Raw genomic sequence first — 25,086 nt, 5'->3', positions numbered from 1 at the left:
TCAGACAGCAAAGAGAGAGAACACAAGGACAAATGTCCTACATCACGGAAACACAGTAATAAAAACATCCTGTCTCCGTCGCTTCCCACAATGTGGAATGAAAACATACACTGTCGTGGGATAGAAACAATCCCGTGACTGCAACATGGGAAAAGAATCCTAACAGGAAGTAACCACAAGAGTCCTCTAGTCTGACGTCCTGCAATTCAGGAGTCTCAAGTAAAGAATCCGCAACAGGGGCCCCTCCAACCTCTGCTTAAAAGGAGAGACCACAATGAAAGAGAGTCCAGTTTACCTTTCTTGTCCTTGTCTTTTTCCTTCCGGCCCTTTGCGGTCATGCGGGAAAAGTCCATGCGGGGGGTTCGTGGGGTGGAGGTCACCGACGAAGGCGTCTGATCGGTGGCTTTGGTGATCTTGGACACAGAAGCAAACACTCCTGGGAAGGGCAAAGGGGAAGGGAAACCGGAAGCCCAAAGCTTACATGGCGGGTAAGAACTGTGCAAACAACAACAACAATTTATACACCGCCCATCTGGCTGGGTTTCCCCAGCCACTCTGGGCAGCTGCCAGCCGGATATTAAAAACACAATACAGCATTAAACATTAAAAGCTTCCCTAAACAGGGCTGCCTTCAGATGTCTTCTAAACGTCATAGTTGTTTATTCCTTTGACATCTGATGGGAGGGTATTCCACAGGGCAGGTGCCACTACTGAAAAGGCCCTCTGCCTGGTTCCATGTAACATGGCTTCTCGCAGTTAGGGAACTGCCAGAAGACCCTCGGAGCTGGACCTCAGTGTCTGGGCTGAACGATGGGGGTGGAGACGCTCCTTCAGGTATACTGGACCGAGGCCATTTAGGGCTTTCAAGGTCAGCACCAACACTTTGAATTGTGCTCGGAAACATCCAATTAGAACCATTTAGTTTAATCAATTCAAAAAAACTTGGTGATGCCAGCTTTTCAAAATGGCAGTCATTTATGTCAGGAGCTCAGCATACACTCGAGTAGGACCCTGGCAGAGACACATGCCCGACTGGCATGTTCTCTCCCTCCTGGTCGATCGTTCGGGAGCTTCATAAGTTTTCTTCAGCCTGAACATCACAGCGACCGATGCCACCCGACACCGGCACACTTAGGGATCCGCAGTCTTCGCAGTTGCGTAACAGACCTCAGCAACTCAGCATTTTGGCTAATCGACTTTATTTACATATAAACATACACAGAGCACTGCAACATGGCTCCCTCTCTCTCTAGCATCAGACAGCAAAGAGAAAAAGGAAAAAGGTCCACTTCACGGAACACAGGAACGCAAACATCCTGTCTCCATCACTTCCTACTCTGTGGAGTCAAAACATATACCGTCGTGTGATAGACAACAATCCCATGACTGCAATCATGGAGCGGGAATTCTAACAATTTATACTTCCAGTGACCCCCTGACACCCCCTTCTTAGCATCCCGCTAGGAAATCCCGCTCCCCCAGGGGGCAGAACCACCCCCTTTGGGAGCCCCTGGCCTAAAAGGCGTGTGCTGGGGGAAACCCAGGAGTTGCACTCTTCTACAGATTTGATATTTGTGTAGTTGACTTGGGTGGCTGCTGGATTTGATGGCAGAGGAGTGCTGGTGTCAAGGGGGGCATAACCCCGCTTTAGATTACCGTGTTTCGGAGGGCAGATAAAGTAACGGATTCCTCCCACGCTGCCGTCGTTCTTGCCGTCCGGCTCGTCCAGCTCCACGCCCACCCACTGGCCGCTGGCAAATTCCGTTGTGCCGCAGAAACGCAAGGTGCCCAACTGCGGGGAGGCAAGGCGAGATTGGGGAAACAAGACGCAACAGAGGAAGTCACTTTAGAAAAATGAATCGGACCACTGACCCATCTAAATTAATATTGTTGGCACAGGCTGGCAGCAGCTTCCCTCACTTTCGAACTGTTGCGGAAATGACATGGTGGGCGCCTCTGTAAAGTTGTTACAATGTTACAAATATTATGCCTGAATGTATCCCTTCAACTTGACAGCTCAGGGAAGATACCTATAAATTTGTAGAAAATCCATTTTTTAACTGACTCTCCTCATTCCAACACCATTTTAATACTGAAAGAAAAGTGAGTTTAGGCTCCACCTCCCTCCATGAACCAAGAAGCAGGAACAGGGCATCCCGCCATAATTCCCCCAGCGTGAGAGCACAGACACGGCCCCCCACCCAGGGAGTGACCAAGGGGCAACAACGGACATCCGCAGAGGCAGTTGAGCAAGCCAGGTGTTCTGAAAGCCCATCTCCAGACCAGTCCTGAGGGCAAGGAGATGTCAGGAGTTTCACTGTTCTTCCGGCGATGGGTACTTAAGAGGTGTTGGGAAAGGTCTCTGATAAAGTGACCTAATGTTGAACTCATGTAACCCTTGTGTAAAAAGGTAAAGGGACCCCTGACCGTTAAGTCCAGTCGCAGACGACTCTGGGATTGCGGCGCTCATCTTGCTTTACTGGCCGAGGGAACCAACGTATGTCTGCACAGGTTGGCAGGAGCAGGGACCAAGCAATGGCAGCTCATCCCGTCACGGGGATTCGAACCGCCAACCTTCTGATCGGCAGGCCCTGGGCTCTGTGATTTAGAGCACAGCGCCACCTGTGTTCCTTGTGTAACCCTCCCCATTTGTGACATGCTAGTGATGTAGTGATGATGTATCCATGATGCCTCTCAAAGTGTATTCTGGGGGAAAGAGGGAAGGTTTAAAAGAGGAGGTCACCCCATGCTCAGGGTTCTTACTCCTGGGGGGACCTGCTGTGCAACAATAAAAATCATGGTCTACTGACCGCTATTTTCCTCCAAATTACTTGGCTGCAACTTCCTTCTTATACTGACCGCATGGACTCTCCGGGGACTTGCACCCCAACGAGCTGGGCTGTTGGATAATCTCCCACCCCAGAATTTTCCTTAACACGAACAGTACAGTCATACCTCATGTTACGTCTGCTTCATGTTACGTTCTTTCAGGTTATGACGTGGAAGTACCGGAAAGGGTTACTTCCAGGTTTTGCCACTCGCGCATGCGCAGACGCGCAAAACGACGTCACGTGCATGCGCAGAAGCGACGAATCGCAACCGGTGCGTGCTCAGACGCACTGCTGCGGGTTGCGCTCTTTTCATGTTGCCAACGGGCCTCTGGAATGGATCCCGTTCGCAACCAGAGGTACCACTGTATTGATTTAGTGGGTCAACTCTGAGTAGGACTAGCATTGGACGCAACCCATTAGATGTAATCACCGTGGGCTTTTCAGTCCTCGCCAAGAGACACTGGTGATAAGGGTCCCAAACCCACCTGCCACGATGAGGGACACCTTGGCCTTACCTTCAGCCCGTCCACCATGACGCGGTCGCCGAGTTTGAGGCCGAGGGAGATGAGCATGAGGTTGCCCGGGATGTTGTCGTAGTTGGGCAGGGTGACCTTGGGGAGGTTGCAGCTCAAGGGCACAGCGTCCAGCAGCAACTGCTTCAGCTCCTTGGCGACCATGGCTGCCTCGGCTTTGTCCAAGGTCATGTCCATGGGGTCTGGGACCACGTCGGACGGCGCCTGGCCTTTGCTGTTCTGTTGGGAGAGAGCATTGCGCAGGGAGGGCGTTGAATCATAGAATCATAGAATCCTAGAGTTGGAAGAGACCACAAGGGCCATCGAGTCCAACCCCCTGCCAAGCAGGAAACACCATCAGAGCACTCCTGACATATGGTTGTCAAGCCTCTGCTTAAAGACCTCCAAAGTAGGAGACTCCACCACACTCCTTGGCAGCAAATTCCACTGTCAAACAGCTCTTACTGTCAGGAAGTTCTTCCGAATGTTTAGGTGGAATCTAAATTGAGCTGGAGGAGACGTCATGAGAGTCTGGGGAGGGGGAGGAATCCTCCACACCCCATGAACCGTAAACCCCAGACTACCAGATTTCAGTGAAAAGGGAGAGGAAGCTTCTAGCATTTGTAGAACAAGAGATGGGAGGCAAAATGTACAGGCACTGTTCTTATATTTGTGTCTGTGTTAAAGACTAGATTGCTCCTCCAGCCTTTCAGTCTCTCTCTCTCTCTCTCTCTCTCTCTCTCTCTCTCTCTCTCTCTCTCTCTCACACACACACACACACACACACACAAATGAAAATAGGGACACTTCCCACTCTCTTACTTTCCCCAAAAGGACCCTCCTCAACCCCCCATTTTTTGTCCCTTCCTCCCTCCCTCCTACAAAGCATTTCCTATCAGCCGTCCAGAGTGGGTGGGGAAACCCAGCCAGATGGGTGGGTAATAATAATAATAACAACAACAGAAGAAGAGCAAGTGCCAGGGCAGCTGTATCCCAGCTCCATCTGGTATGCAGGCTGAGACCCTTCCTGCCCGCAGACTGTCTCTCCAGAGTGGTGCATGCTCTAGTTATCTCCTGCTTGGACTACTGCAATGCGCTCTACGTGGGGCTACCTTTGAAGGTGACCCGGAAACTGCAATTAATCCAGAATGTGGCAGCTAGACTGGTGACTGGGAGTGGCTGCCAAGACCATATAACACTGGTCCTGAAAGACCTACACTGGCTCCCAGTACGTTTCCGGGCACAATTCAAAGTGTTGGTGCTGACCTTGAAAGCCCTAAATGGCCTCAAAGGCCCAGTATACCTGAAGGAGCATCTCCACCCCCATCATTCAGCCTGGACACTGAGGTCCAGCGCCGAGGGCCTTCTGGCAGTTCCCTCATTGTGAAAAGCCAAGTTACAGGGAACCAGGCAGAGGGCCTTCTCAGTGGTGGCACCTGCCCTGTGGAATGCCCTCCCATCAGATGTCAAGGAAATAAACAACCATCTGACATTCAGAAGACATCTTAAGGCAGCCCTGTTTAGGGAAGCTTTTTAATGTCTGATGTTTCATCGTGATTTTAATATTCTTTTGGGAGCCGCCCAGAGTGGCTGGGGAGGCCCTGCCAGATGGGCGGGGTATAAGTAATAAATAATAATATATTACTACTATCATCATCATCATCAATACATTTATCCACCACAGCTTCCCTTGCTTACCCTGACGGCAGGGTTGGCACCATGTTCCAGGAGACATTTCACGGCCCCAAGGCACAGGTTGGAAGCAGCAATGTGGAGGGCTGTTCCGTGGTTGAAGTCGCTACACGTCGAGTTCAGAACTGAAGGGGGAAGGAATATACAGGTCGTGCAGGTATTAAACCAACTTGCCACTGTTAGCATTTCGCACTTACTCGCAGCGATGAGCCAAACCATGGTTTAGTGAGAATGGGCAAGCGTGCAGGCAACCAGAGAGGAAACTGAGGCTGCTCCATCCCTCCTCCTTTCGCCATGTTACCCAGAACTAAGCCATGGTTCGCCTTAGTCTCCTTCAAACCTAGGCAAGCGGCAAAGCGGCAAAGCGGCAAAGCGGGAACAACTTTGGTTGCAACTCATGGTTTGTTGGGAGAAACAAACTATAGCTTAGCTCCAAGTAGCCTGGCATCAGGGAGACTGGGAGAAGGGTAAAATAATCACTGTTGTTTGGCTTAGTATTATGTGCAAACCAGGCCACAGCATGCGAGGCTGTTTATGGGACAAGGTCAAAGGACGTGAAGGCCATGGGAAGCTACAAAAATTCCAGAAGGGTTGCTCTTACAGCAAAAATGAGTTTTGTGGCACCTTAAAGACTAACAAGCAATGACAAACCTAGACAGCATCCTAAAAAGTAGAGACATCACCTTGCCAACAATGCTCCGTATAGTAAAAGCCATGGTTTTCCCAGTAGTGATGTATGGAAGTGAGAGCTGGACCATCAAGAAGGCTGATTGCCAGAGAATTGATGCTTTTGAATTATGGTGCTGGTGCAGTCAACACGATACACTCCAGATCGTGGAATCGTAAAATTGTAGAGTTGGAAGGGACCCTCAAGGGTGATCTAGTTCAACCCCCTGCAATGTTGTGGACTACAACTCCCATCATCCCTGATCACGGACCACGCTGGCAAGGGCTGACTTCCCCTGCCTTACAGTATTTCAGAGCTGAGTGCCCATTACTTTTTTTTAAAAAAAAATAATAAAAAGGAACACAACAAACATCGGTGGATGGCTGGGAGTTCCTTAGACAGTGCTGCGATTCTTGATGAAGAAGGTTGCCTAGGAGAGCCAACCCTCAGGAGATGAAGAGGAAAAAGCAGATGACTGGTTTTTGTTGTTGTTTTTTTTGCAGCTGCTGCTGTGAAGCTCAATATTATCAGTCAGAGTTTCTTAGGAAGGAAGCAGGGAATTAATCCGAGCCAACACCTCTGGCACTTTTGCAAACCTCTCCTTACAGAGGACTACTCATTATTTATTTCGTGAATTTTTTTACACCAATTGTGGGGCAAAAACAAAACAAAACAAAACCTCCAAGCCATTTACAAAGCGAACAGAACAATAAAATGATAGGCAAAAACTATTCAAAGCCTGCAAAGAATAAAGGCCAGCGATAAACTAAAAAGCGATTAAAACGCACACTAACATTCTGTGTTATCTGGGCAGGCCCGCCTAAACAAAGTTTTGTGTGTGTTTTTAGCAGGTGCTGAAAAGAATATAGCGAAGGAGCCTGCCTGGCGTCAATCGGCAGGGAGTTCCAAAGGGCAGGTCTTACAAATGTGGAAATGGTATTATGTGACGCCGGTAATGGTGTCAGCTCTGCAGATCAGAGCAGTTGATGGGGCATATAAGGGGTAAGGTGATCTCACAGGTAAACTGGCCCCCAAGTTATTAAGGGCTTTGTGTTGTCAAGGTGAGCTCTGAGGTGAGACGCAGGAGATACAGGAAGTCCCGCCCTCTTCTGGGCAGGCTCTGCCCCCCTCCTTCCAAACCCACCTTTTGGCTTGGAGGCCTTCAGCAGGATGCGGATGAGTTCCGGGACGTCAAAGTAAGCCGCGTAGTGCAGGGCGTTCATGTTGGTCCAGCGGCTGCGCAGGGTCACATCCGCGCCCAAAGCCAAGAGCTGGTTGGAGAGGCGCACAGCAGCGGCTGGGTCACCTGCGGAGGAGGACCACAGCGATCAACTGGATTACCCAACAGGCAGACTGAGGATAAGCGTAGGGCACCAGCACAGCAGGAGCACACACACAAAAATAAAATACATTTATTCAAAAAAGAGTTTGACACGTGATACTTAAATAAAAGTATGGAAGTAGTCATTTAATTTCATAACACATGTACCTTTTGTCTCCTTTGGGGGGGTATTTTATGGTTTAGCATTGTTTTTATTTTGAATTATGAATCTGGGGGGGTAGGGGCATCACAATCTTTCCAGTGCTCGGGGCCTCTAAAAGTCTAAATCCGGCCCTGGATAAACCCAAAACTTCTGTGATGTCAGAGGCAGCTCAGCCAATCACCACCAGAGACTTCTTCATCCATATTTTCAAACTCCTTAGTGCAGTGATGGCCAAATTTGTCCCTCCAGCTGTTTTGGGACTATAACTCCCATCATCCCTAGCTAACAGGACCAGTGGCCAGGGATGGTGGGAATTGCAGTCCCAAAACAGCTGGAGGGCCACGTTTGGCCATCACTGCCTTAGTGTATTACAGTGCAGATATTGCCGTGAATGCAAAATTGACTAAAACCCACAGGCAGTTTCAGGGAGTCCAATTTTAAAAGCAAGTTGGAAGACCAGACGGGAGCGTGGTTTCTCCTGAGAGAGCTGGCAGGGCTCTGAGGCCCAGGAGCGACACCCAGGGGGGCGCGCCAAGAATAGAGAGTAACCCCCCCCCCACTGGCTTCCTTACCGACACCATGGGCACCAGCCTTGCAGGCGTAATGCAGCAGCGTCATGTCTGTCAGCCCATCGCGGTCGTTGACGTGGCAGCCTCGCTTCAAGATCTGCAGGATGCAAGAAGGGTGTCAGTCAGAGGTGTAAACGGATCCATCTCCCCTGCACCGTGTGATGGCCTGGGGCTCGGGCTCAGAACCGGAACCAGAGGGGTCTCAGTCTGCACCGGATACTTTGCCTCAGGCATCATCTGAACAAAGTCTGGGGCCTGATCCTGAAGAGTCCCAGTCTTCCCAGGTTCTCCCGCAACAAACACCATCTGGGCCAAGTCAGGGGCCTGATCCTGCCCTGGCTCCAGATGCGGGGATGACCTCCTTGCCTTCAGCAGGGCTGTCACTTACAGCTGCTCCACTACCAGTTGGGTCAGGGGAGGCTGAGGCGGCCTCTGGGTCTAGGAACCCACTGACGTCTCCCGAGCTGCAGAGACTGAGGTCTGAGAGAAGGAGAGACCTGAGTACTCGCAGGAGGAGTGCTCGCCTTCGGGCAAGACAGGGAGGTGAGTCGCCGGGGGATCAGGACCGGCCGTTGCCCCGACAAAGATAAATGGCTGTTGGACCCCGCCCCAGGTTGCGGGAGCAACATTGCTGTTTGCTAGATCCTGTGCCTGACCTTGCCTGGTTTCCTGCCTTGTGTCCTGCCTTGGCCCTGTCAGACTGACTCCTAGTGGAACCTATGGATTCTGGACCGGTCCTGGACTGCGTTTCATGAGTTACCCCCAGGCCTAGCACACACCACCCACATCAGTTGATCTGCTGAGCATGCAGGGCTGGGCATAGCCAAGGATGAGTTTAAGCTGGAAGGGGCGTCAGAGGTCATCAAACTGCCAGCAACAAGAACCCCCACCTAAATCTGGAGCTGATCTGCAAGCGCATCTAAAAGTGGGGCAGAGCATCTTTTCCAGCCTGAAAGCCACATTCCCTGAGAGATGACTTTCTTAGGGTCAATTGCCAGGATTGGATGGGTGAGGGCAGAACCAAAGGGTATTTGGCTGGAGGCAAGAGTTGGGCTGAGGAGTGGACCTGATGCTTAACTTTGTGCAGCAAGCTGTACTCCAGCCACACAAAAGCCAGAGGCTTCTACACCTCCTTTCGGCCAAGGGAGAAGAATTCTCGCAGTTCAAAGACCCATTCCATCCAGTCGAAAGCCTTCTCGGAGGGCTTGTCACAGGGTCTGTGAAGGATGTGGCCAGAGGAGAGAAGGACAGGGGGCAGGTGGTCTCAGGAGGGTCCCATAGGCCAAACGGCAAGGACAGGGAGGCCATATTTGGCCCCTGGGGGGCTCCCCACCTGCGATCTAAAAAAACCTCAGGCCTCTTACACACATCCCCCAATGATATAGCACCTACAGTCATACCTCGGGTTAAAGTTGCTTCAGGTTGAGCGTTTTCAGGTTGCGCTCCGCGGCGACACAGAAGTAATGGAACAGGTTACTTCCGGGTTTCACCACTCACGCATGCGCAGACGCTCAAAATGACGTCACACGCATGTGCAGAAGTGGAAATCGCGACCCACACATGCACAGATTGTGTTCTGCTCAGGATGCTTACGGGGCTCCAGAATGGATTCTGTTCACATCCAGAGGTACCACTGTATTGCACATTATATTATGAGGAATGGGTGGGGGTCTCTATGCTGCTCCCTTTCTGCAGACTGACCACGGCTGGGATTTCTGGGCCTTCCCCCCTTCACCTCTTGGCTCCTAGCTACAGACCTGCAAGAGGGGGGAGTACCAGCGCTTGCAGAAACTACCCTACCCGCACGACGGGGCCATTTTAGTGGTGGTCCCATGGTTGTGGAATACACCCCCTAGCAAGGAGCAGCACAGCAGGGCACGCCCAGGTTCCAACGCCCCCCTCCTCCCCCCCTCAGCCCACGATCCCCCAAGAGACGCCCATCACTCGCCTCACTGCCGATGATATCGATCTTGTGCTGCACTTGGGGTACCCACTGGCGGATGATGGCAAACAACTCCGGGACGGTGGTGATGGGGTCGTAGAGGATCTCCTGACACGCCGGGTCGTTTGGGTCGAAGAAAGTGAAAGCTGCAGAGGACAGGAGGGTGAAATGGCGGAAGGGGAAACGGCCCGAGGTAATGAAAAACAAAAGCGGCTTTTCAAAATATTGCCTCACCCTTACGGACCCAACCAGATGTGCCTCAAGGCCCCTTTACAATTCTATGAACACCACTTGCTGGAAACTGCAGGAGGGGGAAAGCTTTTTTGCTCAGATTGTTCTTGCGGGATTCCCATATGGGTATCTGCAGGCATAGGCAAACTCCGGCCCTCCAGATGTTTTGGGACTACAACTCCCATGATCCCTAGCTAGCAGGACCAGTGGTCAGGGATGATGGGAACTGTAGTCCCAAACATCTGGAGGGCCAGAGCTTGCCTATGCCTGGGTATCCGGTTGGCCCCTGTGAGAACAGAATGCTGGACTATTTGGGCCATTGGCCTGATCCAGACCCCTCTTATGTTCTTATCTTCATAGAACTGGCAGGCCTGATGTTCTAGTTCAGGCTTTCTCAACCTCGGCCCTCCAGATGTTTTTGGCCTACAACTCCCATGATCCCAGTGGTCAGGGATGATGGGAATTGTAGTCTCAAAACATCTGGAGGGCCGAGGTTGAGGAAGCCTGTTCTAGTTCCTCCACTTTCATACTTTCTTAAGCCATTTTTTTTTTTACTAAATAACCACATTATTTTCACTTCTAAGCTTCTGGAGAATTAAAGAGCCCATAATCTGCTCTTTCAAATCTTTCCTAAGCTTATACTATAAGCATAATCATAGAGGTGTGTATTTCACAAATAAAATCCTGTTATCCTGTCTCTCCTCCCACCGAAAAAAGAGACACTGATCCCAGGTTTTTAATAACTAAAGGTTGTGCCTCTCTCCCTCTCACCTTCGCCCAGACAAAAAAGAAAAATAAGTTTCTTATTTATGCACAGTCAATTTATGGGAACAGCAGCCTGCAAGGAGAGATTCTGTATATCACAACATTCAGTGACTCATCGCTTCTGCTTGTATTCCTGAGTCACCACCAAAGCAATATTATTTTAGAAACAGGTCATCTGCCAGTTTGGCTCTCTCTGCCAACGTCAGCCGAGTCCAGTTCCTTATTATGTACATATTGAAAGACTTTGGGTATTCATTAGGTCTGCAGGCTTGGAGCCAGAGGGAGCCAATCGGGCGTCTCCACCCCCATCATTCTGCCCGGACACGGAGATCCAGCTCCGGGGGTCTTCTGACGGCTCCCTCCCTGCGTTAAGCGAAGGTACGAAGAACCAGACAGAGGGCCTTCTTAGTGGTGGCACCCGCCCTGTGGAAGGCCCTCCCACCAGATGTCAAGGAAATAAGGAGCTATCCTATTTTTAAAAGACACCTGAAGGCAGCCCTGTTTAGGGAATTTTTAAATCTTTGATGCTGTATTGTTTTTAACATTTGATTGGGAGCCGCTCAGAATGGCTGGGGAAACTCAGCCAGGTGGGTGGGGTATAAATAAATTATTATTATTATTATTATTATTATTATTATTATTATTATTATTAGTTTGATGGGCTATTGTATTTTAATATTCTGTTGGAAGCCGCCCATAGTGGCTGGGGAAACTCAGCCAGATGGGCGGGGTATAAATAATAAATTTTTATTATAAATTTATAATTTATATTATAGGAATGCTATTTCACAGAACAGGGGCAGCTAAATTAAAAGCCCCCCTCCGCGTTATGGCAGAGTGGCTTCTTAGATATTGGCTGGGGCTGATGGGAATCGGTAGCCCACAATTATCTGGAGGGGCTTGGCTACCCCTGCAATTCATCTCTGTATGATAAACCAACTATAAATTCAACCTGCCGGGACGTTCCTTTGTGCTAAGCTCACTGCAGGAGAAGAGGAGGTCCAATTTCCATCAAGGCCCTTCTTGACCGGATGAATGCACTGCAGTCTATTAATCACCTGCCCTTTTGCTGATTAACCAATTCAATTTAATCAGCACACTATTCCCAAACTCGATAAAGCCGTTTCCTCAAAGGGAACTCTTCCTCCAGTACTGGAGCACAGGATAATGTACGGTTTAATCAACAAACGCTATGATACACAGTGTTAGAAAACAAGGCCTCATATATATGTGTGTGTGTGTATATCTATATTTCCTAGGACAATAACACCTCAGAACCAAACAATTTAAATACAAACTCCCCAAAACTGATTTGCAGCCCCATTGATTAAAATATGCCTTCCCTGATTACATATGGATTCTGTCCCTTAATCAAACTGAAGATTTAGTTGGTTGCAGCTGCAGCCCTAACCATATCTGTAGGGACTGACTGCTAGTGACCGGCTGGGCCAAATCCACAGTATTAATGCAAATAAAGTCCTAAATTGCTCGAGACCCAAAGATTGCCTTCTTAATACCCACAGTGGGTGAGGCCTTGGCAGTGGTGGTGCTGTTGGGGGTCTCCTGGTTGCCGCTGCCCCATGACAGGGGCTTTTCAGTGGTGGCTCCCTGGTTGTAGCATGCCCTCCCTAGCAAGGTGTGTCTGTCTCTGTCGCTAAATTTATATACCTCCATCCAAGGATCGCAGGGCGGTGTGCGGTATAAAAACGTAACAAAATAACAATCGAAACCATAACACACAAACACAGTTTAAAAGGCCAGAGGTTGTTTAAGGCCTGGGAGAAGAGCAGTGATTTCACCTGGCACCTAAGAGGAGTGTTTTCTATAGGAGAGCATCCCACGAATGGGGAGCCACCACAAAAAAGGCCCTGTTCTCATGTTTCTGCGCTTCGGACCTCCAGAAGAAAGACCTCAGATTACGATCACAGGGTTGGGACTGGTTCATATGGGGGAGACATATTGGGGGGAGACTATAGGATAGCTGCATATTGGAGGGGTGGCTAACACCCCAGAGGACAGGATCACACTTCAAAACGACCTTGACAGATTAGAGAACTGGGCAAAAACAAACAAGATGAATTTTAACAGGGAGAAATGTAAAGTATTGCACTTGGGCAAAAAAAATGAGAGGCACAAATACAAGATGGGGGACACCTGGCTTGAGAGCAGTACATGTGAAAAGGATCTAGGAGTCTTGGTTGACCACAGACTTGACATGAGCCAACAGTGGGACGCAGCAGCTAAAAAAGCCAATGCAATTCTGGGCTGCATCAATAGGAGTATAGCATCTAGATCAAGGGAAGTAATAGTGCCACTGTATTCTGCTCTGGTCAGACCTCACCTGGAGTACTGTGTCCAGTTCTGGGCACCACAATTCAAGAAGGACACTGACAAACTGGAACGTGTCCAGAGGAGGGCAACCAAAATGGTCCAAGGCCTGGAAACGATGCCTTATGAGGAACGGCTAAGGGAGCTGGGCATGTTTAGCCTGGAGAAGAGGAGGTTAAGGGGTGATATGATAGCCATGTTCAAATATATAAAAGGATGTCACACAGAGGAGGGAGAAAGGTTGTTTTCTGCTGCTCCAGAGAAGCGGACACGGAGCAATGGATCCAAACTACAAGAAAGAAGATTCCACCTAAACATGAGGAAGAACTTCCTGACAGTAAGAGCTGTTTGACAGTGGAATTTGCTGCCAAGGAGTGTGGTGGAGTCTCCTCCTTTGGAGGTCTTTAAGCAGAGGCTTGACAACCATATGTCAGGAGTGCTCTGATGGTGTTTCCTGCTTGGCAGGGGGTTGGACTCGATGGCCCTTGTGGTTTCTTCCAACTCTAGGATTCTATGAGTCCTTGAGGTGTTGCGGTCCTGAGCTGTTTAAGGCTTTATAGATCAAAACCAGCACTGTTAGTGGGGCCTGGAAATTAATTGGCAGCCCCTGCAGTCAGGCTAGGATCGGTGTAATATGTTCAGACCTTCTTGCCCCGGTGAACAACCTGCCCACCAATTTCTGCACCCGCTGAAGTTTCTGAACCGTCTTCAGAGGCCGCCCCACGTATAATATGCTGCAGTAATCTATCCTAGATGTTACCAGAGCATAAACGACAGACGTTCAGCTATCCCTGTCCAGAATGGGGCTGAAGCTGATGGAAGGCACTCTGTCATTATGAACTCAAAAACATTCCTGTTTATTCAGGCATTTTGGGAGCTGAAGAATTCTGCTCCCGGCAGCCCTGGCAGGATGAAATAATGTTTTAAACAACGTTCTCCAGCTGTAATAGATGTTTTCCACTGTAATTGCATTTACCGCTTTTTAACTATTTAGTTTTTGCATTTGAGGCGCTTGTCACCCTGGGCTCCTTTGGGACGATGCAAATTCAACCCATCGATCAACCAGGACGATACGGGTGGCTAAGGGGGTCAGCGAGGGCTTTGCATGGGTGTGATGTATTGCGAGAGACCTGCCCAGGGCCAGATTTCGGTTTGATGAGGCCCTAAGCTACGGATGAGGCCCTTTATATGTCCAGCTTTCCTTTGTCCACAACAAATTGTCACTGTTTTTTGTGTTGAATATATGCTAGATGGTAATTTATGGACCTCATAGGTATCTCAAGCCATTTGCACATGTTGCCATGCAGGCAGTCCATGCAGAATGTAGGCACCCTATATATTGAAAGGAGCAAAGCAGGGATATTTGAGGGAGCAGGCAGGGCCCATGACTTACAGAGTGGTGCATGCTCTAGTTATCTCCCACTTGGACTACTGCCATGCGCTCTACGTGGGGCTACCTTTGGAGGTGACCCAGAAACGACAACTAATCCAGAATGCAGCAGCTAGACTGGGGACTGGGAGCAGCCGCCGAGACCACATAACACCGGTCTTGAAAGACCTACACTGGCTCCCAGTACGTTTCCGAGCACAATTCAAAGTGTTGGTGCTGACCTTTCAAGCCCTAAATGGCCCAGTATCCCTGAAGGAGCGTCTCCACCCCCATCGTTCAGCCCGGACACTGAGGGCCAGCTCCAAAGGCCATCTGGCAGTTCCGTTGCGAGAAGCAAAGCTACAGGGAACCAGGCAGAGGGCCTTTTTGGTCGTGGCGCCCTCCCTGTAGAACACCCTCCCACCAGGTGTCAACGAGATAAACAACTACCTGACATTTAGAGGACATCTGAAGGCAGCCCTGTTCAGGGAAGTTTTTAATGTGTGACATTTTAATGTAATTTTAATCTTCGTTGGAAGCCGCCCAGAGTGGCTGGAGAAACCCAACCGGATGGGTGGGGTACAAATAAAAAATTATTATTATTATTATTATTATTATTATTATTATTATTATTATTATTATTATTATTATTATTATTATTATTACATCCTAGGAGCCAACACAACACAAAACACTATTGCTGTACGTAGGTTTTATTTTATTGGTTTTTTATCTTATATTTTGGAAATGTACATCCAGTTTTCCTTTAATTTTGGGGGGGCCTCTAGCTTGTTTAGCTTATACGTAAATCCGGCGCTGGAGCTGCCTCTGTGTCACATTTGAAGCGTCTCTTGTTCTCGTCCCTTGCAGTCAAGAGGAAAGCCATAATGGCCCTTGCCGTCTCCAGGGCAACCTCCCCAAAGCCTCCACAAGTGCTCCCTTGTCCCTTTCTCAGCCTCTGCTGACTGAAGGAGCCCTCGATCGTGCCCAGGGCTTCCAATTCCCCTGCTCCTCTCCCTCGCCCCAGACCTCCTCAACTCGCTCGTTTTTATGGCTTTTCTCCACGGGCAACGCCAAAAACGCAATACAAAAAAAGCCTGTTTTGAGCTGAGGTCTGGCCAGCATCAGAGGGACCTGGCCAAACTGCGCACCCCAGAACCGTTGCGTATTTGTTTCTGGCCGTCCCCAAATGCTTGAATTATTTGCTTCTCGCCAGGGTTCGGCCTCAGAACCCGCCACACACACACACGCCCCAGGCACATGCCATGATGATCCTTGCCAACACGCCAGGGCTGGTTTTAGGGTCTAGCGTTCCAGGAAACCACTTGGGGGGCCACCCTCTCATCTAGAAACAGCTGATTTGCGCAGCTTAGACCCCGAACTCCACACAGGAACAACAGATTATTGCTTTTAATTTGTGGGGGACAGGGCCAGATTGAGGTTTGATGCGGCCCTCAGCTCCTGAAGGTAAAGGGGCCCTTTCTATGTCCAGCTGTCCTGTGTCCACAACAAATTGACGCTGTTTTTTGTGTTGAATATACGCTAGATGGTCAGTGATGGACCTCACAGGTATCTCAAGCCCTTTGCACATGTTGCCCTGCAAGCAGTCCATGCGGAATGCAGGCACCCTATATATAGAAAGGAGCAAATTGGTGATATTTTGGGGAGCAGGCTAGCGGGCGGGGCCCAGGACTTACACCATAAGAGCTGACACAACACAAAACACGGTTGCTGTATGTAGGCTTTATTTTATTTGCTTTTTTTTTATTTGCTACACAGCGACCCGAAAGTAACGGAACATGTTACTTCCGGTTTCGCCACTCGCGCATGTGCAGACAGTCAAAATGATGTCACGCGCATGCGCAGAAGCGGCGAATCGCGACCCATAGACACAGGTTGTGTTCGCTTCAGGATGTGAATGGGGCTCCGGAACGGATCTCATTCGCATCCAGAGGTACCACTGTATTTTGGAAATGTATATCCAGTTTTTTCCCCTTTAATTTTTTTTGGGGGCCCCCAAGAGAGTGGGGCCCTACGCTAGAGTTTGTTTAGCTTATACGTAAATCCGGCACTGGTGGGGAAATTTATGCTTATTAAGCATCTGTGCCCACTTGGCTATTTTTGCTTTTAACAAGAAGAGGGAGAGTGTTTGGATGAAAAGAGTTTGGGGGATGCTGTGTACAGATACGTTTATTTCCGTTTGTTGTGGACAAAGGACAGCTGGACATAGAAAGGGCCCCATTACCTTCAGGAGCTGAGGGCCGCATCAAACCTCAATCTGGCCCTGATCCCATGCAACCACTTAATTTGTGACCCGTTGACCGCCCAGCTCCTGCCTTATCAAAATATGCACAGATTTTGTGCCTCTTTCCAACTTTGGAACGATGGAATTCAAGGCAAAGGATGGACTTCAAGGAAGGGACTCACCATAATCTTTGGGGAGTGGGGCTGGGGCAGAAGGGTGGACCATCGCTTTCTTCCTCCGCTCCAGGACAGGGCTCTGGAATTCCAGCGGCTGGTGGTCCTCCTCCGAAGGGAGGTCCGTTGAGTCGTCTTTGGTCATGGCTCCTGGAAGATGTTTCCCTCTGCTAAAGAGGAGAAGCAGAGGAGAATAGGAATGGAGCTGAACAGCAGAATTTGAAAATTCCAGATATACGGACCTATCTTAGGGCAAGCTTGAGATCTTCACACTGTGCAAACTTGGCTTTTAGATAGTCGTAAAGGTAAAGGGACCCCTGACCATTAGGTCCAGTCGTGGCCGACTCTGGGGTTGCGGCGCTCATCTCGCTTTACTGGCTGAGGGAGCTGGCGTACAGCTTCCGGGTCATGTGGCCAGCAGGACTAAGCTGCTTCTGGCGAACCAGAGCAGCGCACGGAAATGCCGTTTACCTTCCCGCCGGAGCGGTACCTATTTATCTACTTGCACTGGTGTGCTTTTGAACTCCTAGGTTGGCAGGAGCAGGGACTGAACAACGGGAGCTCACCCCGTTGCGGGGATTTGAACTGCCGACCTTCTGATCGGCAAGTCCTAGGCTCTGTGGTTTAACCCACAGCACCACTTGCATCCCTTTAGATAGTCGTAGAGAATATTTAAAACTTAGAATAGCTTTGGAAGTGGATATAGGCTGTAGGGTTAGAAGTAGAAAATAGCGTATTTTAAAATAGTATTATTTGTAAGTAATAAAATGTGAGGATTTTTATGGTTAAAGTAAGCATGGTGAAAAAATGGTTAGAAATTATGATATATGGAACTGCTAAAGATGAGGTAAGATGAAAATCAAATGGGGGGGGGGGACTTGGAGAAGCTCACCTAACAATGTTTAGAAAAATAAGGCTATGACAAGAATTTGTTCGTATTGTTTATTTTCCTGTTTGTGTTCTTTATTTGTGTTATAAAATGCATAAAATTTTTGAAATAAATTAATAAATAAATAGTCGTAGAGAACGGGGTTGTGGGTTCGAGTTCCACCCTGGGTAAAAGACTCCTGCCTTGCAGGGGGTTGGAATGGATGACCCTGGGGGTCCCCTCCAACTCCACAGTTATTCTATTGATTCTATGAAAAGCATTATCAGGCAGACGCCTTCAGGAAAGGGTGCGAGCACTGCTTTTTTACTGGGGGTACGCGGGGGTACGCATACCCCTAAACATTTTGTGAATCTACGTTTGGCCTCATTGAGAGGCAGTATTTCAATATGAGTAGGAAAATGAGAGTACCCCTAAACATTTTTTTGGGGGGAAAGCACTGGTTGCAAGTATTTAATAATAATAATAATAATAATAATAATAATAATAATAATAATAATAATAAATTTTATTTGTACCCCGCTGCCCCTGGCCAGAGCTGGGCTCAGGGCGGCTAACGCCAATAAAATTACAGTAAAAACATAATAGGGGAAAAAAAGCAATTTAAAATACAGGTTAAAATGCAATTTAAAATGCAGCCTCATTTTAAAAGTAGCCGATAAATCAAGACCATAAGGGGAGGGAAACGTAAGGGTCAGAGTGAGTCCAAACCAAAGGCCAGGTGGAACAGCTCTGTCTTGCAGGACCTGCGGAAAGATGTCAAGTCCCGCAGGGCCCTAGTCTCTTGTGACAGAGCGTTCCACCAAGTCGGGGCCAGTGCTGAAAAGGCCCTGGCTCTGGCTGAGACCAACCTAACCACCTTGCGACTTGGGACCCCAAAATGTTTTCATTTGTGGACCTTAAGGTCTTCCGCGGGGCATACAATTTATTTAGCAGTGCGGCGACAGATAGGACCTGTGAGCCATTCCAGATTTGAGATGATAAAGAACAGGAGAGAGGCCTGCCCCGTAACACCTGCGCTGTCGCAGCAAAACAGCACAGCAAACACTATTTTGATCCAGAACTATAAAAAGTCCCGCGGGAGCTTCAAGTCTTTTGTGGCGTAAGCTTTCACAGGCTGAACCCATCAGGTGCACAGTGGGGTTTATCCAGCAAAAGCTTGTGCCACAATAGAGCGGACAGTAACAGATTAATGCGGCTATACCTCTGAAATTCATTGTATGCTTCGGAACACTGTGCTGGAAGACTCAACCCATTACTATGATGGTCATATCGAGGCTCTAAGCACATCTTCAATCCAGTCACTAAAGGGAGACACAAACTTGCTACACATGAGCAAGTTGTGTACAAACGTAGACTTGCCATGGACAAAGTTAATGATATTTGGAATTGATTTTTATATATACAGTATATTGCAGTATATTACAGTATGTATAGATAGATATAGATATATATATAGATATATATATGGAATTGATTTTTATAAATACCATATTAGATTAAGGTCTGGTTAACTACAACAACCCCCCCCCCTTTTATGTTCTGTACACAATATCTTTTTTCTGTTATGTTTTCTTCCATGGGTACTATTTCTTCTTTTTTGTGTTTTATCTTACTCTGTGCACTTGTACTTTTGTATTTTGTATTTTTCAATAAATAATATTTTTTGAAAAAAATCAGGCTCTACGCAGGCTCTTGTCTTCTTAACAACTGAGGATTTTGTAAAATTCATGTTCCTCTTCCTTCAAAAGGCACATTGGTGTTATTGATGTTAATCAGGATAACGATGATGTGCTCAAAATCTGTTTCAGGTGCTTAGTCACAATTTAGAAACAAGATTGTCCCTGCCTGCAGGTTCACAGTCTAAGCACTTTTAAAACACATTCGCAGCACGTTATTTGCCTCAAAGAATTCTGGGCACTGTAGTTTAACCCCCACAGAGTTAAAGCTCCTAGCAAGCCTTAACGAACTACAGTGCCCAGAATTCTTTGAGGGAAAGGTTATTTGAATGTGCTTTAAGGTTATAGCATGTACACAGCCTAAGACGGGCCAAATTTTCAGTTTAAGGGGCTGCTTGATTTGGCAGCTCTCAACTAGAGATATAAAACTGCGTCCCCAAATACTGACTAGGATATACCGTACAAACGTAATATCACATCCTATTACAGCACCGCTTTCAGGAGATACCGCGACCTCTGGTTCCATATGGAGTGCCCAATGGGCACTTCGAAGTCCCCAAAATTGACTGCTCTCTTGCAAAACTGCTATTCCCAAGCCTCCTTTGGAACATTAAAAAAACCCACAACTCATATCCAGAGGTAGAAATATGAGCAAGTCTTCCTTTCTGAGCACAAAGAGCTGTCGGGAAGGATCAATGGACGGCGTAGGAAAGAACGTCAATCATTTTTCGGCGCATCCAGATGGGGGCTTGATATTGCAAACAGATCGTTCAGATATCACAGATGCTTCTTTGGCAACAGGTTTTGTTTTAACTTATCAAGTATTCCCCAGAAAGGGTAAATCCTGATTAAATTTGTGTGGGCCGGTGGGGGGGGGGAGGTTATGGGCTGGCTTTTAGATGCCAAGGATGCTGTGCAGACTCTGCAAAATTGTCCACATATGAGGAGCATCCATCCCATAATAAACACATGCCCAGAAGCACCCTTTATTTGCCAAGGATTTATTTTTTTAAAAAAAATCCCTGGCTTTAAGGGTTTATAGAAGAAGTTTGGCTGCATGTGCCTGAGGTATCTTCCTGGGTTTCACAGATTAAAACAGAGACATGTTTGTGTACTGGTGATTCTCAATCAACTCCCCTTCCACATTTATTCATTTGTTTGAATTAATGATTACCTATATACCTTTCCTTCAAGAAGCTCACAGTACCTACATACACGGTCCTTCTCCTCCCCATTTTATCCTCACACAACCCCCCTGTGAGGTAGGATAGGCTGAGACACAGTATGCGGCCCAAGGATCAGCCTTCGTGGCTTAACAAGGATTCGAATCCAGGCCTCGCAGTTCCTCGTCTGAAACTCTAACCATTACACAACACTTCCCCACACCCAGCTGGCCTAGTTTTCTTCATTTACTAGGCAAGAGACCCGGCCCCATGCCAAAGCAAAATATACAACCAAGCTCAAAGAAACTGTTTAAAATAGCATCTTGAGAATGTGTTGGGACAGTGTTTAGCTGCAGCATGGTTGTATAATTGATAGTGCAACACACTTACTGGGGAGTAAGCCCTGCTGGAGACAGCGGAGCCTACTTCTGAGTAAGCATGCAAGGGATTAACGTAGGAACACTGCCTTTTATTTCTCCATCTAGCTAGAACCTGCGGCCTTCAGAGGCTGTCAAAGATGTTCAGGGATGGTTCGCCCGTCTTGACAGGCAGTTCTAGGGGGTGGGGACAGAAGGGAAATGGCCGTGTTGTTTTTAGGCAAGCAAATATCTGGAAGGAAAAGGAATGCCAGGAGGCGGCCTAGAAAGCCGCTGGGGGGAGAGAGGGTGGCAAATACAGGAGGGAAATGGGGTGCTTTGGGTGGGGACCCCACTGGAAGGTGCTGTTTACAAGGAGTGGAAGATGGGTGTGAGCGAGGCAGAGGGCAGACCAGAGGGATTATGGGGGATATGGCAATATGTCAGTTGCAGATGCCCGTCGAATAGTGGTAGTAATAATAATAAATAATAATAATAATAATAATAGGGTGTGGCCTCTACCCCAGGTGATGGAAACGGGTGTGATTCTGGAGCCACAAATAGGTGTGTTGTGTGTTGTGGAGAAGGGCAGGGTGCTGGAATACGGAGGGTGGGGTGTCAGGATGGGGTCTACAGTGATGGATGCGATCCACTGCGAGGTGCAACTGGGAATGGAGAGGGGGCGCGATGGGAAATACCGGAAAGGGAGGAGGGTTGGGCAGATTAGAGATGGGGGGGTTCAGGTGTGCGTGGCTGGGAAGGAGGGTTGGATAGAGGGATGCGTTGGGGGGGTCTAAGGAGAACAGGTAGCCGTGAGGATGAGGGGCGGAGCTTGTATTTTTTGGGGGGGAAGGATGGAGATGGGGAGCATCTGGACTTGGTGGCGCAGGTGCGGGGTTTGCATCTTTGAAGGTCTGGATGGAGGGGCCGGGCCCGAGATCTCCCCCCGCCCAGAGATGGCTGCCTGCCTCCCCCTCCGCTGTGGGGAGGGAGGGATGGATAGGGCTTCCCCCCCCCCAGCCCCCCATCACCTACCTTGTGGGAGGCTGGCGTCCCCTCCGAGGGGGCCTTTGCTGCGCGCCCTCCGGCCTCTGGGGCGACGGGGATGGAGACGGGGATGGAGACGCGCGCAGAGCGGAATGGAGGCAGCAGCAACGCTCAGGCGCCGCCCCGCGCGCAGCATCAGCACCAGACGGAGGGATGCTCGGCCCGCCTCCTTGGCGGAGGGGGGGGGAGGGGGAAAGGGGAAAGTGCCGGGGTCGGATCCCTTCACCGCTGCAAGCTCAGGCAACCTCCCAGGGTGGCCAACCTCCCAGGGCTGGTTTATTTTGCTGTTGTTATTGTTTCTTTTTTAATCAACTTTATTGAATTAAAATACAATTATATATATACAGTCCACTAACCCAGAAATCTTGCTGACCAAGGTCCGTATAGTTCAAGCTCTGGTTTTCCCAGTAGTGATGTATGGAAGTGAGAGCTGGACCATAAAGAAGGCTGATCTCCGAAGAATGGATGCTTTTGAATTCTGGTGCTGGAGGAGACTCTTGAGAGTCCCATGGACTGCAAGAAGATCAAACCTCTCCATTCTGAAGGAAATCAGCCCTGAGTGCTCACTGGAAGGACAGATCCTGAAGCTGAGGCTCCAAGACTTTGGCCACCTCATGAGAAGAGAAGACTCCCTGGAAAAGACCCTGATGTTGGGAAAGATGGAGGGCACAAGGAGAAGGGGACGACAGAGGACAAGATAGTGGGACAGTGTCATAGAAGCTACCAGCATGAGTTTGACCAAACTGTGGGAGGCAGTGGAAGACAGGAGTGCCTGGCGTGCTCTGGTCCAGGGGGTCACGAAGAGTTGGACATGACTAAACAACAACAACCCAGAAATAGTGCTTCAGGTTAAGAACTTTGCTTCAGGATGAGAACAGAAATTCCGTGGCCCCATTAGCTAAAGTGGTGCTTCAGGTTAAGTACAGTTTCAGGTTAAGAACGGACCTCCGGAACGAATTAAGTTCTTAACCCGAGGTACCACTGTACATACATAAAGAGAAAAAAGAGAAAAGATTAAGACAAGAAAAGAAAAGAAGGGGGGAACACACACCTACAAAACAAGAATTTGCATTATTTACAATCGTTCATTAGGGACGCCGGTGGCGCTGTGGATTAAACCACAGAGCCTAGGACTTGCCGATCAGAAGGTCGGCGGTTCAAATCCCCGCAATGAGGTGAGCTCCCGTTGCTCGGTCCCTGCTCCTGCCCACCTAGCAGTTCGAAAGCACGTCAAAGTGCAAGTAGATAAATAGGTACCACTCCGGCGGGAAGGTAAACGGTGTTTCCGTGCGCTGCTCTGGTTTGCCAGAAGCGGCTTAGTCATGCTGGCCACATGACCCGGAAGCTGTACGCCGGCTCCCTCGGCCAATAAAGCAAGATGAGCACCGCAACCCCAGAGTCGGTCACGACTGGACCTAATGGTCAGGGGTCCCTTTACCTTTACAATTGTTCATTAATAATAATAATAATATTTTTTATTTATACCCTGCCCTCCCCGGTCAGAGGCAGCTATCAGGGCAGCTAACGCCTGCAAAATTACAGTAAAATCATAATGGGGGGGGGGAGAAACCCACCAATTTAAAATACAGCTTAAAATGAAATTTAAAATGCAGCCTCGTTTTAAAGTAGCCCATAGATCAAAACCATAAGGGGAGGGAAACATAAGGGTCAGGCTGAGTCCAAACCAAAGGCCAGGCGGAACAGCTCCGTCTTGCAGGCACTGCGGAAAGATGTCAAGTCCCGCAGGGCCCTGGTCTCTTGTGACAGAGCGTTCCACCAAGTCGGGGCCAGTGCTGAAAAGGCCCTGGCCCTAGTTGAGACCAATCTAACCACCTTGTGACCTGGGACCTCCAAAATGTTGTCATTTGTGGACCTTAAGGTCCTCCGTGGGACATACCAGGAGAGGTGGTCCTGTAGGTATGTGGGTCCTAGGCCACATTGAATTTCTAAATAAAAGACTTCCAATTCTTCTCATTGTACTTGTAATTTACGTTTAATGCACAGCCTTCTATTACCGCAATTTGTTTTTGTGTACTCTAACCAATTAACATTTGCACATTGTATTTTACAAGGATGTGTTGTAAGGATGCACACAGTGTTCTGGAGCGCTCCAACATGCCATCCGCTTCTCACTTCATACTGGGCTGTAGTACTGGGGCTTGTGGGTTTAACTGTCTGCATTTTAATATACTTTTTAAAAAAATAAATTGTTTCATTCCATAGGAAACCGATCTACCTTAGAATCATCCTCATTTATTTCTAGCCTTGTATTATCTGTATTTCTTTTTATTTTTGCAGACCGGCTTGTATGCCGATTCTGGAGGAAAAATGGGATTATATCAGGGCCGGATTTTGGTTTGATGAGGCCCTAAACTACTGAAGGTAATGGGGCCCTTTGTATGTCCAACTGTCCTTTGCCAAGAACAAATGGTCACTGTTTTTTGTGTTGAATATATGCTGTATAGTAATTTATGGACCTCATAGGGATCTAAAGCCATTTGCCACTGTTGCTGTATGAAGATCTTGTTTTATTTTTTATCTTGTATTTTGGAAATGTACATCCAGTTTTTCCCCCCTTTAATTTTTTTGGGGGCCCCCAAGAGAGTGGGGCCCTAAACTATAGCTTGCTTAGCTTATACATAAATCCGGCACTGGATTATATATATATGAATAATATTCATGTGCGCATGTTCCCCAGTGGTACAGCTATGGCTGAACCTCAGGGTTGCTGTCCAAGGTCTCTAATTACCACCGACAGGCTACAGATCAGGGGTCAGCAAACGTTTCCAGCAGGGGGCCAGTCCACTGTTCCACAGACCTTGTGGGGGTCCAGACTATATTTTTGGGGGGGAAATGAACGAATTCCTATGCCCCACAAATAACCCAGAGATGCATTTTAAATAAAAGGACACTTTCTACTCATGTAAAAACATGCTGATTCCCGGACCGTCCGTGGGCCGGATTTAGAAGGCGATTGGTCCGGATCCGGCCCCTGGGCCTTAGGTTGCCTACCCATGCTCCAGATGTTGAGAGCAGTGGCAAAGTGGCCCCATCTGAAGACTCTGCCCAAACACATCCGTTTCCCCTCCAGCTGGGACGACAGTCAAGGTTTTGCCAGGAACTCAGTTGGCAGCGAAGGAGCCATTA

The 25,086-nt window shown here is 48.5% G+C and overlaps 1 protein-coding gene across 2 annotated transcripts in view; it reads right to left on the bottom strand.

The window, feature by feature from the left end:
- CLIP3 (CAP-Gly domain containing linker protein 3) overlaps nucleotides 1–22,073 on the bottom strand; it is a 33,725-nt gene extending 11,652 nt beyond the window's left edge. Inside the window, exons 1-9 of one of the 2 annotated variants that reach the window (XM_081200430.1) lie at nucleotides 21,928–22,073; nucleotides 16,818–16,975; nucleotides 9,704–9,843; nucleotides 7,759–7,852; nucleotides 6,847–7,008; nucleotides 5,042–5,160; nucleotides 3,347–3,583; nucleotides 1,657–1,792; nucleotides 296–436 (exon numbers count right to left, since the gene is read on the bottom strand). In XM_081200430.1, coding sequence (XP_081056556.1) covers nucleotides 296–436; nucleotides 1,657–1,792; nucleotides 3,347–3,583; nucleotides 5,042–5,160; nucleotides 6,847–7,008; nucleotides 7,759–7,852; nucleotides 9,704–9,843; nucleotides 16,818–16,953 — 1,165 coding nt within the window. In that variant the 5' untranslated portion in view covers nucleotides 16,954–16,975; nucleotides 21,928–22,073. Of the gene's footprint in view, nucleotides 1–295; nucleotides 437–1,656; nucleotides 1,793–3,346; nucleotides 3,584–5,041; nucleotides 5,161–6,846; nucleotides 7,009–7,758; nucleotides 7,853–9,703; nucleotides 9,844–16,817; nucleotides 16,979–21,927 lie in introns of both variants that reach the window. The other variant, XM_081200429.1, reaches the window with a different exon arrangement.
- Nucleotides 22,074–25,086: the final 3,013 nt, after the last annotated feature.

This window comes from Podarcis bocagei, assembly GCF_964188305.1.
Source record: "Podarcis bocagei genome assembly, chromosome: 7".
In the NCBI taxonomy this organism is placed as follows: domain Eukaryota; kingdom Metazoa; phylum Chordata; class Lepidosauria; order Squamata; family Lacertidae; genus Podarcis; species Podarcis bocagei.
This window is presented reverse-complemented; position numbering and strand designations above follow the sequence as displayed.